The sequence below is a fragment of the Rana temporaria genome, chromosome 1 (assembly GCF_905171775.1).
Source record: "Rana temporaria chromosome 1, aRanTem1.1, whole genome shotgun sequence".
Taxonomy (NCBI): domain Eukaryota; kingdom Metazoa; phylum Chordata; class Amphibia; order Anura; family Ranidae; genus Rana; species Rana temporaria.
The window spans coordinates 381,892,921-381,906,694 of record NC_053489.1 but is presented as its reverse complement, the minus strand read 5'-3'; the positions used below and the strand labels follow the sequence as shown (position 1 = coordinate 381,906,694).

The 13,774-nt window shown below is 44.5% G+C and overlaps 1 protein-coding gene across 1 annotated transcript in view; it reads left to right on the top strand.

Moving 5' to 3' along the window:
* TIMM44 (translocase of inner mitochondrial membrane 44) overlaps positions 1 to 13,774 on the top strand; it is a 750,397-nt gene that overhangs the window by 200,345 nt on the left and 536,278 nt on the right. The window contains 2 exon segments of the mRNA XM_040322529.1: positions 6,570 to 6,603; positions 6,606 to 6,649. Of these exon segments, the coding sequence (XP_040178463.1) occupies positions 6,570 to 6,603; positions 6,606 to 6,649 (78 nt within the window).

Sequence of the window (13,774 nt, the reverse complement as noted above, 5' to 3'; positions counted from 1 at the left end):
TACTGTAAAAATGTCACTGGCAGGGAAAGGGGTGTTAACACTAGGGGGCGAGGAAGGGTAAATGACAGATCTCTGTTCATACATGTATGAAGATGCGATCAGTCATTACTCCCCCTGAAAGGACCAGGAGCTGTGTGTTTACACACACAGCTCCCGGTTCTCACTCTGTAACGAGCGATTGCGGGTGCCTGGTGGTGATCGCGCCCGCCGGGCACACGCATCAGCACCAGGGGTGAGCGGGGGACACGCCCCTAGTGCTGAAATGCAAAATCACGTTATTACGTGATTTTGTGCAGCCGAGCTAACCTGCCGCCGTAAAACTACGGTGGGGCGGTCGGCAAGAGGTTAAATGAGGGACGCTTACTCTTCTTCTTAACAGCAATAGAGTAGACTTGCCTCCGGTAATCTCTTTTGGTTGTATTTATCCAGATCATCCCCAAACAGGCGTTATCCCCAAAGGCGAACGCTGCCAAGTATTTTTTGCAAGAATCTTGGCCTCCAATGTTTTAACCACAGGGACCTGCGCATGTGTAACTACAGGAGATGCTTGTTGAACAGAGTCCATAATCGCATCAATTGCAAAACACAAGGCCTTAGGAAGGTCCTCATAAACCTCAATCTCCTCTGTAGGGAGGAGATTAATCATCTGCTTCATTTGTTCCTTGAGGAACTGACATACTCCAATGGCTGCAACTTCTGGTTGTACTACAGCTTAGCCATGGAAGAGGAGGCTTTTAATAGGGACTCCAGCTTTTTGTCAGTTGGATCATTTAAAACCCTGAGCATTATCTATAGGACAGGTCAGGCTTTTGTTTGCACAAGAAATAGCTGCATCAATAAGCAGGTACCCCCCGTTTCTTAGTGAAACCTTCCTCCATAGGATAAAGGAGGGAAAACTGCTTAGGCGGGAAAAAAAGTTTATCTGGGTGAACCCAGTCATCATATATCAGTTTATCCAGCAAGAGATGCACTGGAAAGGCGCATGCAGCCAACTGGGATTTCCGAGATCCCAAAAAAGGAAAAGAAGCTTCAACAGGAGGCAATTTTGTATAGTGGCACACACCATCCTCTGCATAATATTGTACCTGCATCTTTAGCGACTGAGAAGTAGCAGGAATCCTCTGAGTCCTCAGACTGCACATGATCCTCATCTCCTGAGAGGGATTTTTCACCCTCAGAAAGCTAATCTGATGAGCGAGCCAGAGCAAATGAAGGGGATCTACCCTGTTTTCGGCTATCTTTTAAAGAGGTGCGATTAATAGTAGCAATCCTTCCTTCTAAGCCTCCTGTGTGCAGTCAGTGGAAGCTGCAGGGGAGAGGAGAAAGCGCTGATAATGACTGTAAAGCCTGGAGTGTGACATCACCCATGTTCTAACTGTTGTCACTGCTCCCCTGTCCCCTGTGAATGATTCCAGCTGACATGGAAGACTTGGAACAGGTGGATATGCAATTAGCAGACCTCCAGCTGTTGCAGAACTACAAATCCCATGAGGCATAGCAAGACTCTGACAGCCACAAGCATGACACCCAGAGGCAGAGGCCATGATGGTACTTGTAGTTTTGCAACAGCTGGAGGTCCGCTAATTGCAGATCTTTGACTTAGAAGATCATGTTACTGCAAAGGAGCAGCTTGAAATAGGTTGGTCAATCTTGGTGTTAAGAGGTGGCATTCAGAGCTGGACTGGGGACAAAAATGTGTCCGTGAACTTCATCCAGACCGGCCCACTTTAATAAAAAAAAAAATGCTGCCCCCCAACCCCCCCCCTTACAAAACAAATCACGCCCACCAAAAAGGCTCTACATCCATTATTGTATATCATGAGGGGTGAGAGATGAGAGCGAGAGAGGGGGGGGGTTGAGTGCGAGATAGGGAGTGAGTATAGGACCCCTTTCACACTGAGGTGTTTTTCAGGCGCTTTTGGGGCTAAAAATAGCGCCTGTTAAGCCCTGAAAAATGGCTCCCCTGCAGTCCAGTGTGCCTTCACACTGGGGCGCTGCTCTAGCGTGGCAGTAAAAAAAAAGTCCTGCAAGCAGCTTCTTTGGGATGCCGGGTAATGGCCAGCAATGACAGCAACTGTTTCCCTCTTGATCCGGGGGGATTCTCTCGCTGCTCTGCTCCTTCAGTGACTCCTTGGCCAGTGATGAGGGAGAGAATGGGATATGTGGCCCCCAGACAGTGGGGGGTGGGATCAGTGCCAGCAGTGTTGTTTGAGTGGGGATGGGATCAGTGGCAGCGGTGTTGGTGGGGGGATGGGATCAGTGGCAAGGGTGGTGGTTGATGGGATAAGTGGTAGTGTAAGGGGGGATTGGATGGAATGAGTGGCAGCGGTGGAGGGCATTAGATGAAATGAGTGGCAACGGTGGTGGGAGGATGGGATCCGTGGCGAGGGTGGTGGTGGGGGGGATGGTATCAGTGGCAAGAATGGTGGTGCGGGGATGGATCAGTGGCAGTAGTGGTCATGGGGTGGATTAGTGGCAGGGGTGGTGGGGGAAATCCGTGGCAGCAGTGGTGGTGGTGGTGGTGTATCAGTGGCAGTAGTGGTGTTAGTGTGGGGGGATCAGTGAAAGTGTTGATATTGAAGGATGGGTGCCACTCACTTGCAGATAACTTGGTTCCCCTCCTTGCTAGGCAAGCAAAGAGGATGGGCGGGGCCTGTGAGTACCAGTGCTTGCAGGCGGAGCCGGAGGAGATGGGCGGACGAGGGCGGGAACTGTGCCAGTGAGTGCAGGAGGAGAGGATGGGCTGAGCGGGCGGCGGGGATGGACGGAGCGGGCGTTAGACTTTGCCCGTGACTGCAGGAGGGGAGGAATGGGCGGAGCGGGCATAGAGGATTGGCGGAGTGGGAAGAGACTGTGCCCGTGAGTGTGGGAGGAGAGGATGGGCGCACCAGGCGGGGACTGCAGTCGGGGACTCACAAGTGCAACTGCGACTGGTGCCGTGCGAACCTGGTAATTCCGCCACTGCTCAAAGTAATGGCTGCGCAAGCCGCGCAGCCATTACTTTGACAGGCTGTCACTCAAAACCGGCCCACTAAGCCGTCGGCCCACTGGGAATCTCCTGGTAGCCCCTAGTGGCATTTTAGTTAAACCAGTAAGAGTGAGTGAGTGAAAAACTTGTATAGCTACACATGCGAACTGAATCGCCTCAAGGCACTTTTTCCACCCGGCGTCGTCCTAAACCTTCAGAAGAGGTGGGTCTTGAGTTTTTCCCTGAAGGCCCTATGGTTTTCTTCCATGCGGATGTCCGTTGGTAGAGCGTTCCATAGCCATTGTCCTTGGACTGCAAGTCTTCGTTCTCCCTTTGATTTGTAGTTGTATTTGAGGATGTCGAGGAGGTTTTGGTTAGATGATTGGAGAGTGCGATGGGTGGTGTAGTGTTTTATTTTCTTGCATAAGTATTGAGGAGCCTTTCCTTGTGTGCATTTGTGGGTGAGGCAGAGGGTCTTGAATGTGATCCCAATCCTTTACCGTTAGCCAATGAAGGGCCCTCAAGGATGGGGTGATGGATTCCAGGGTTTCTTTCCTGTTACCAACCTGGCTGCTGTGTTCTGAACGACTTGTAGGCGTGAGATCTGGTATTTCGGTAGTCCTAAGTAGAGGGCGTTTGCGTAGTCGAGTCGGAGAATTGATGATTGTTCCGACTACTACCGCTGTGTAATCTTCCGGGATGAAGGGGATCAGTCTGCGCAGTAGGCGGAGAAGGTAGTGGGATCCGCTGACTACTGATCCTATTTGTGCATCCATCAACATCTCTGCGTCAAAGGTTACCCCAAGGCTTTTGACCTTGGTACTCGGGGTGATGACAAAAAGAGGAATGGAGCAATAACAAACAGATTGAATGTGGGCAGAAAAGGTCTCTGCAGCCAGTCTCTGCGACACCATCTGAAAACCGTAACCTACTAAGCCACTGTCTGTGGCATATCCCCCTAAAGGGAGGGTGAATCTGGCCAGAGGTGCATCACCTGTGCCCGGAGTCTCCCCCCCCCCCCCTTCTGCCTTTTTGCAGAAAACAAAGTTCCTTGTTTTGGGATCGACCTATTGGGGAAAAGATGAATAAAAACATGAACAGAGTACCTTGTGAACCCCAGGCTTCCATTTATATTCTTATATCATTTTTTTTGCAGTATTTCAGCGTATTCCTTCCATTGGCCTCAAAAATTCCCACCAAAGGGGAGAAAACAACGTTTTTAAGGGGGGGGAGGGGAGAAGAAAAAATATATAGGGCGGGGGACTAAGAGGACAAGGGAAAAACATCTCCCCTCCCCCCCAAAAAAGGGGCTAATAAAATGGATAAAAAAAGGGGGGTGGGGGGATTAAGGGGGAAAAACAACCATTCTGCATTGCATAAGAGTTATATATGATAAATCTGTAAATAAGGCTATTTGGGCACATTCAAAATCAAACTGTGGATTTATTACAGGCTGCTTTCATGATGGCTTCTTTCACTGGATATCTATGTGGTTTACAAATGACATCTCTTGGGTTTTCCTGCATTTTGGGGGGTAGGGGCGAGGGCATGATGGACTCTGTCTATTTCAATCTTATCCGGTGCAGATGGCCTCAGAATTAACTGGACAGACTGATCACCTTTGGAAGCAATTCAAAATGTTGTTTTATTTCAGGCAGGCCCCTTATACATACATTTTGCCTACAATTTCTATTTTCTTGATTATCCATATGATCTGACAGAATTCAACACTTCCTATTGATAGGTCTAAGGTTTTTATGGTCTGACTATAGGTAGACACCCTGTATCACGCCCCTCATCCCTAAAATTAAATAATTAAGGAACAGCAAAGAAGAAGCGGGACTCTAGAGGTGCCTACTAAATTATAGATTAAACACAATGGAAGACCTACGTATCTTTTTAATTTTATTAGTTTATTATACAAAAGTCAATAAAAAAAGAAGTGAACATTGTCACTAGGTCAGTTTGCAGCAGGATGATTCCATGGTGGTTACAGCAAATGAAGGCTGAGAGATTCATACAGGTCCCAACATGTTTCGCCCTTGGGGCTTCATCAGGGGAGGTATGTTTCAGCCGTTTAATATAGTAGCCAACTAGTAAATGTAAAGAAAACATAAAAATTACCATTTGAAGGCAACAATTATAATTTTTTTTTAAATTGGAGGCCCACCCGTTGACAGGTCCACAAATGAAAAAAGAAGGCAACTTACCACAAAGGGTCTAGTGTCCCTAGATGGAAATAAGAGACGAGGAGGGGGGGGGGACCACACCAAATGGAACCCCACTGAACTGGGGTGGAGGAAACCACCCTGACGTCATCAGGAATCAGACCCCGAGCAACCAATCACCCAGAATGACTGCTCAAAAGACCTGGCCAAGGGTGATGACATTTCTTTCCCTTGGCCAGGTCTTTTGAGCAGTCACTATGGGTGATTGGTTGCTTGGGGTCTGATTCCAAGGGTGAATCTCTCGGCCTTGATTTGCTGTAACCACCATCCTGGAATCATCCTGCTGCAAACTGACCTAGTGACAATGTACTCTTCTTTTTTTTTAATTGACTTTTGTATAATGAACTAATACAATTCTTGAATATTTTTTAACTAAACGATGCGTGGGTCTTCCATTGTGTTTATTCTATAATTTAGTAGGCACCGCTATAGTCCCATTTCTTCTTTGCTGTTTCTTAATTACTTCCTAATTATGTTTTGTCATATCTCGGATATCAGCCACTCCTTGTCTAATATCATCCTGGCCCCCTCTCCATCTCCTCCACTCTGTGCCCATATATCTTCCCTTAACCCCCTCCACAGCCTGTTTGTAGGAGGAGTATAAGTAATTGAATGTCTTTCTCTGTAGGAAGTGCTCTCAAATGTTCTTTTAGGCTGGGTTCACACTACTACACTACTTTCATCCTACTTTGCTCTGTGTTCAATGTTTCCCTATGAGAGCGTCTTGTAGCGTCCTACACAAGTCGGTCCGACTTGAAAATGCTCCCTGTGCTACTTTTGATCCTACTTCAGGCCCATTGAATATCATTGAAGTCGGACCAAAGTAGTATCCTGTTCATGAAAGTAGTATGGATGTAGGACCAATGTAGGATAAATGTAGGACCAATGTAGCAGAGCAAAGTAGGATGAAAGTAGTGTAGTAGTGTGAACCCAGCCTTAAGTCCCAATCCACTATTAACTCTGATTGAGATGCACTTAGTTCATTATTAAGAACATACTGCACCTGCCCTGTAGAGGCTGTCTCTGGATTCATCACAAGTCCTTTCCTGATTTTTGCTGATTCACTGCAGGGGCTAGTTGAATCTGTAAGACTAGATATCCAGAGCACCCCACTCCCCCCTTAAATCACATTTCAAGAACATCGCCCCCACTATCAGAAGTTGAGTCCCCCCTACCCTCCCTTACCTTGTGCTGCTGCTGGGAAGAATCTGGGCTCGGAGCTGAGAAGCATTCTTAAACTAAGTCTATGCTTACTTATTTCTAGTTCTAAACATTTGCATTTGGATGTGTTTTGTCATATATTTTGTTGCAGTTTTTGGTACTTTTTTTATTTTATTTTTGGTTTTAATTTTTAAATGTAATTTTTTTTACAGAAAACAATAGAATCAGAAACAATGAAAACATCAGAAGTGTTTCGAAGAAGTTTGGAGAGCTTTCTGACACCATGAAGGAGGTAACAATCTAGCAGAATTTGTGTGCTGTTGATTTTTATGGGGGGTTAAATAGAGAAAATAGTTAACAATACTTGTAAATTAGTTTACCTGTTGATATCATTTGGTTGATAAATTTGCAGACCAAAATATATTAAAATATAAATCTGTATAATGTATATAAATGGACAAGGTCACCCAGTGCCCCCTCTCCCATGCAGTAACAGAGAAATGAATTTTAGGGGTTAAAACAGGCATTGAGGAGGCAATATAATGACTCCATACCACTTGCCATCTGCAAAGCTGTTCATCGTAGATTGTTATATACAATCCCTAAGAAATATTAGAAGCTATGGGGTTCTTGGGGGGGGGGGTTTCTAAGGAGGTAAGGGGGGTGGGGAGAGGGTTTAGGACTGTGTTGTCACGGCCCATTCTCTGTGTACTCACAGTTCACAGTGCGGCACACAGTGGGAATGAGAGCAGCTTCTCCTCCTCCTCCTTCCCATCTCATTGCAGCTGAAGCTTCCCACAGAGGCACTGCTAGGATTGTAAGAGACCTGGGGCACCCCCTGGAGAGCAATAATGCAATGGATGTGGACAAACTGTATTGACCACTTAAGGACCACCTACCATCGATATACGTCGGCAGAATGGCACGGCTGGGCACAAGCACGCCTGACCCAGTCCGAAGCTCCGCGACCGCACCCCCGATCGGCGCCCGGTGTCGGTCACAGGAGCTGAAGAACGGGGAGAGGTGAGTGTAAACACACCTTCCCCGTTCTTCTCTGTGGCAGTGGTCACTGATCGTCTGTTCCCTGTTATAGGGAACGATGATCAGTGACGTCACACTTCCAGCCACGCCCCCTACAGTAAGAATCACTCCCTTAGGGGACACTTAACCCCTTAGCACCCCCTAGTGGTTAACCCAGGCGAGCGCAAACTCGGCCCTCCAGCTGTTTTGAAACTACAAGTCCCATGAGACATTGCAAGACCCTGACAATCACAGGCATGACTCCTAGAGGCATGATGGGATTTGCAGTTTCACCACAGCTGCCAGTGTCATTTTCACAGTAATCAGTGCATTTTTATAGAACTTTTTGCTGTGGAAATGACAATGGTCCCAAAAATGTGTCAAATGTGTCCGCCATAATGTTGCAGTCACGAAAAAAATCGCTGATCGGCGCCATTACTAGTAAAAAAATAATAATAAAAATGCCGTAAAACTATCCCCTATTTTGTAAACACTATATTTTTTGTGCAAACCAATCAATAAACACTTATTGCAAAAAAAAAATGTTTTTAACAAAAAAAGTAGAATATGTATCGGCCTAAACTGAGGAATTTTTTTTTTTTTTATATATTTTTGGGGATATTTATTATAGCAAAAAGTAAAAAATATTGAATTTTTCCCCCAAAATTGTCGCTCTATTTTTGTTAATAGCGCAAACAAATAAAACCACAGAGGTGATCAAATATCAACAAAAGAAAGCTCTGTTGGGAAAAAAAGGTTGTCAATTTTGTTTGGGAGCCACGTCGCACGACCGCGCAATTGTCAGTTAAAGCGACTCCGTGCCGAATCGCAAAAACTGCCCTGGTCCTTTTACCTGTATAATGGTCCGGGTCTTAAGTGGTTAATAGCAGGAGGAGCTGAAGAGCATAAGAAAAAACTCTCCAGTGTTCAGACCTTAAACAGCATGGCATACAATTCATAGCTCAAACATCGGAAAGTAAAATACAATTTCACCCCCTCATGCAGGTTCCTCAGTCCAAATCCAGCCGTAAACTGCAACAATCATATCCCCAAACAGAATAGTATAGTTACACATTTCGACATTGTAATAGTCTCCTCTGTATAAGCTGCCTGGGACTCAGACTTGGCGTGTCAAGCTACAGTGCCCACAGTTTCAGAAACTTTCCCATACAGCCCCTTTGCTGATGTTTGTAGCGTTGAAGAAGGGGCGTAGCTCCCATGTCAGTCACCCAAGATTTAAGGGCGGGTGGCTCGGATTTCCATACCATCGGAATTAATTTCCAAGATCTCATCCCCTAGAACGCCTAGCAAACAGAATTTAGGGTCAAGAGGTACTTTAGTCTAGAACACTCTGTTAAGGGTGGATAGAACACCAGCCCAGTACTGATGTAACTTCGTGCAACGCCAGAGGAGATGAATGGGATGCTCTCTACTACAGCTAAAACATAATGGGTTACTGATCTTGCCCATTTTATAAAGCCTGAGTGGTGCTCTTAATAAATTATGAAGTTGTGACAATTTCTGTGAAACATTCTAGGAGCTAATGGTCACCGACTGGAGCACCTTCTCTCATTGATCACCTGTCAGTGACCTACATCATGTTCCCATTGAACAATGACTTATATAGGGCGATCTTTAAGGAAACTTTTTCTCGAATCGTTTTCCAGGGCAGCATCCGAGAGATAAGCTCCTTCTCCCTGAAACAGGAAACACATTAGTCCACCATTATAAATTTCACAGTCTCACCTGCGTGCCTCAGTTGTGTTTCCTCCGGACCCACAGGAGCTGCAAGAAACGTTTGTTATTTTACCTTGTCTCTGTGCTAGTAGCAGGAGGCCCCCTGCCATCATCCTATCCAGCTCAGCAGGCCTTGGGAGGACGAGCGGGAGCAACAATTCTGAGAAAAAAAAACTTGCTCTGCCTGAGATTTCACCCCTACAGAGGGGTCTTCAATAATCCCTCCAGCCTGGAACAAAAACACTGGCTTTTACCCCTTACCGCAAGGCTGCAGGGACCTGCTGCCGCAATCCGGTGTACCTGGATCCCACAGATGCGTTGCGCGGGTAAGTGCAATCACTGGGCGTCCGCCCGATCTTCGCCATCAGGAGTCCGCCTCCCGAGGACCCCCCCGCGGCCACCCCGTGAACGAAACAACGCCCAACCCGCCGGCAGCACTCCTTCACAGCAGAGCCAGTTCCTCTCCTCATGGACACTCTGTGGGGAGTACCAAATGGCGGAGTCACTTCCGGTCACACGGCTTCGGTCGGCAGCCATTTTTCTGGAGCCTAGGAGGAAAAAAAAGTTTACAGTGACTTCCCAGACAAAAGAGCAGGTCCCCCTTTCTAATGAAGGCTCAGGAAGGAGGACACCAGCAACTGCGGCATGTGCACGTATGTCCACCAACCTGCATGGGGGCAGGGTCTGAGCTCAAGCAGGAAGCCGTTTTTAAAAAGGCTCCTCCTAGCAGAGGATCCTAGCGGTGGACCATGTCTGACGCTTCTCCACCCTGCCCTGCAGATCCTGAAAGCTCCAAGGTAAGCCAGAATACTCCTGTGTCACTTCTGTCTTAATCTCATTTGTAAATACTGCTCAGGCAGTCTTTGGCCACCTTTCCTTACGAGGACCCTTTCTGTGCTTGATTTCAGGCAAGGACACTAGAGGAAAGGAAAACAAAAAGCAACACAACGTGTGCTTCATGCAACCACCGGTTTCCACCTGAATGGAAAAAACCTCTATGCCAAAAATGCATAGATAAAATGGTGGCTAAAAAATCGCAAGGTTATCTGCACGAACTCCTCAACTCCTTTAATAAAGAGATAAAGGGCACCGCTACGCTCAGCTATTGAGAAGTTAAAAGCGCCAACTAATTCTAGTCAAACCTGTACTCCATCTACCAGCAGGACATGCATCTCAGGTAACAAGGAACAGGCAGTACAACAGGAACAGGAGGAGGAGGAGGATGAATCTGACCAATCCAAATCGGAGGATGGACTCTGCTCAGACTCTGAATAGGAAGATCCAGCTCTAGAGGGCAAGTTATTTCCCTCAGAAGACATGGATAGTCTTCTTAAAGTTATAGCAGGCACGCTAGGCATTAAAAAGCAAAAAAAGATGTACAAAGGGCTACAACCCAGGAAACCTAGAACATTCCCCGTACACCAAACTCTTAAAGACAGCGTCAAAGAATGGGAAGACCCAGAGAGAAAACTCTTCATACCGGCGTCAGTCAAATGCAGATACCCGTTTGCAGAGACAGACACCAAAACCTAGGCTAAATGCCCCAAAGTGGATGCCTCTCTAGTGAAAGTCACAAATAAATCTGACTTGGCCTTCAACGATGTGGGTACCTTAACGACTTAAAACCCGGACCTTTAAATGAGCTAAATGACCCAAGGTGTTTTTTACAATGTGGCACTGCGCTGTAATTGCTAGTAATTGCGCAGTCATGCAATGTTGTACCAAAACGAAATTTGCGTTCTTTTCTTCCCACAAATAGCTTTCTTTTGATGGTATTTGATTGGCTCTGCGATTTTTATTTTTTGCGATATAAACGGAAAAAGACCGAAAATTTGGGAAAAAAAATATATTTTTTGTTATAAGAAAAATCGAATAAACTCAATTTTAGTCAAACATTTAGGCCAAAATGTATTCAGCCACATGTCTTTAGTAAAAAAAAAAAAAAAGCAATAAGCGTATATTTATTGGTTTTCGCAAAAGTTATAGCGTCTACAAACTAGGGTACATTTTCTGGAATTAACACAGCTTTTAATTTATGACTGCCTATCTTTCTTGAGGTGCTAAAATGGCAGGGCAGTACAACCCCCCCCCCCCAAATGACCCAATTTTGGAAGGTAGACACCCCAAGGAAACTGCTGAGAGGCATGTTGAGTCCATTGAATATTTTTATTTTTTTTGTCCCAAGTGATTGAATGACAAAAAAATAAAATATTTTTTACAAAAAGTTGTCACTAAATGATATATTGCTCACACATGCCATAGTTATATGTGGAATTGCACCCCAAAATACATTCTGCTGCTTCTTCTGAGTATGGGGATACCACGTTTGGGACTTTTTGGGAGCCCAGCCGTGTATGGGGCCCCAAAAGCCAAGCACCGCCTTCAGCATTTCTAAGGGCGCAAATTTTTGATTTCACTCCTCACTACCTATCACAGTTTCGAAGGCCATAAAATGCCAAAATAGCCCCATTTTGGAAAGTAGACACCCCAAGCTATTTGCTGAGAGGCATGTCGAGTCCATGGAATATTTTATATTTTGACACAAGTTGCGGGAATATGACACACTGATTTTTTTTTTTTTGCACAAAGTTGTCACTAAATGATATATTGCTCACACATGCCATGGTTATATGTAGAATTACACCCCAAAATACATTCTGCTGCTTCTCCTGAGTACGGGGATAATGCATGTGTGGGACTTTTTGGGAGCCTAGCCGCGTACGGGACCCCGAAAACCAAGCACCGCCTTCAAGATTTCTAAGGGCATACATTTTTGATTTCACTCCTCACTACCTATGACAGTTTTGAAGGCCATAAAATGCCAAGATGGCACACAACCCCCCCCAAATGACCCCATTTTGGAAAGAAGACACCCCAAGCTATTTGAGAGGCATGTTGAGCCCATTGAATATTACATTTTTTTCCCCCAAGTGATTGAATAATGACCAAAAAAAGAAACAAATTTCAAAACGTTGTCACTAAATGATATATTGCTCACATATGCCATGAGCATATGTGGAATTACACCCCAAAATACATTCTGCTGCTTCTGAGTAAGGGGATGCCACATGTGTGGGATTTTTCGGGAGCCTAGCCGCATACGGGACCCCGAATGCGCATACGGGACTGCCTTCATGATTTCTAAGGGGATCAATTTTTGATTTCACTCCTCACTACTTAAATGCCAAAATAGCATAAACCCCCCCCAAATGACCCCATTTTGGAAAGTAGACACCCCAAGCTATTTGCTGAGAGGCATAGTGAGTATTTTACAGCTCTCATTTGTTTTTGAAAATGAAAGAAAATAAAAATGTATTTGTTTTTTCTTTTTAAAAATTTCAAAACTTTGTGACAAAAAGTGAGATCTGCAAAATACTCGCCATACCTCTTGGCTCTACTTTCCAAAATGGGGTAATTTGGTTTTTTTTTGTGCCATCTGGTCATTCCATGGCCTCCGAAACTGTTATAGGTAGTGAGGAGTAAAATCAAAAATTTACACCCTTAGAAAGCCTGAAGGCGGTGATTGGTTTTTGGGGTCCCGTACGTGGCTAGGCTCCCAAAAAGTCTCACATGTGGTATCCCCATATTCGGGAGAAGCAGCAGAATGTGTTTTGGGGTGTAATTCCACATATGCCGATGGCATGTTTGAGCAATATATCATTTAGTGACAACTTTGCGCAAAAAAAAAAATATATATATATATTTATTTTTCCCGCAACTTGTGTCAAAATATAAAATATTCCATGGACTCGAGATGCCTCTCAGCAAATAGCTTGGGGTGTCTACTTTCCAAAATGGGGTCATTTGGGGGGGTTTTGAATTGTCCTGGCATTTTATGCACAAAATTTAGAAGCTTATGTCATACATCACCCACTCTTCTAACCACTTGAAGACATAGCCCTTTCTGACACTGTTTGTTTACATAAAAACATATTTATTTTTTGCAAGAAAGTTAAGTTGAACCCCCAAACATTATATATTTTTTTAAAGCAAAGACCCTACAGATTAAAATGGTGGGTGTTGAATTTTTTTTTTTCCACACAGTATTTGCGCAGCGATTTTTCAAAAGCATTTTTTGGGGAAAAAATACACTTTCATTTTAAAGCACTAAAACACACTATATTGCCCGAATTATTGATGAAATAAAAAAGATGATCTTAGGCCCGAGTACATGGATACCAAACACGACATACTTTAAAATTGCGCACAAACGTGCAGTGGCGACAAACTACATACATTTTTAAAAGCCTTTACAGGTTACCACATTGGATTTACAGAGGTCGTCTACTGCTAAAATTACTGCCCTCGGCCTGCCCTTCACTGTGATACTTCACATGCATGGTACAATTGCTTTTTACACATGACTCCAGACCGACACTTGCGTTCGCCTTTGCGCAAGAGCAGGGGGGGACAGGGATGCTTTTTTTTATTTTTTTTATATATATATATATATATATATATATATATATATATATATATATATATATATATATATATATATATATATTTATATTTAGCTTTTTTTATTTTATTTGAAAACTGTTCCTTCCATTTTATTTTATTTTTTTCCATTTTTATTGTTATCTCAGGGAATGTAAATATCCCTTATGATAGCAATAGTTAGTGGCAGGTACTCTTTTAAAAAAAAAATGGGGTCTAT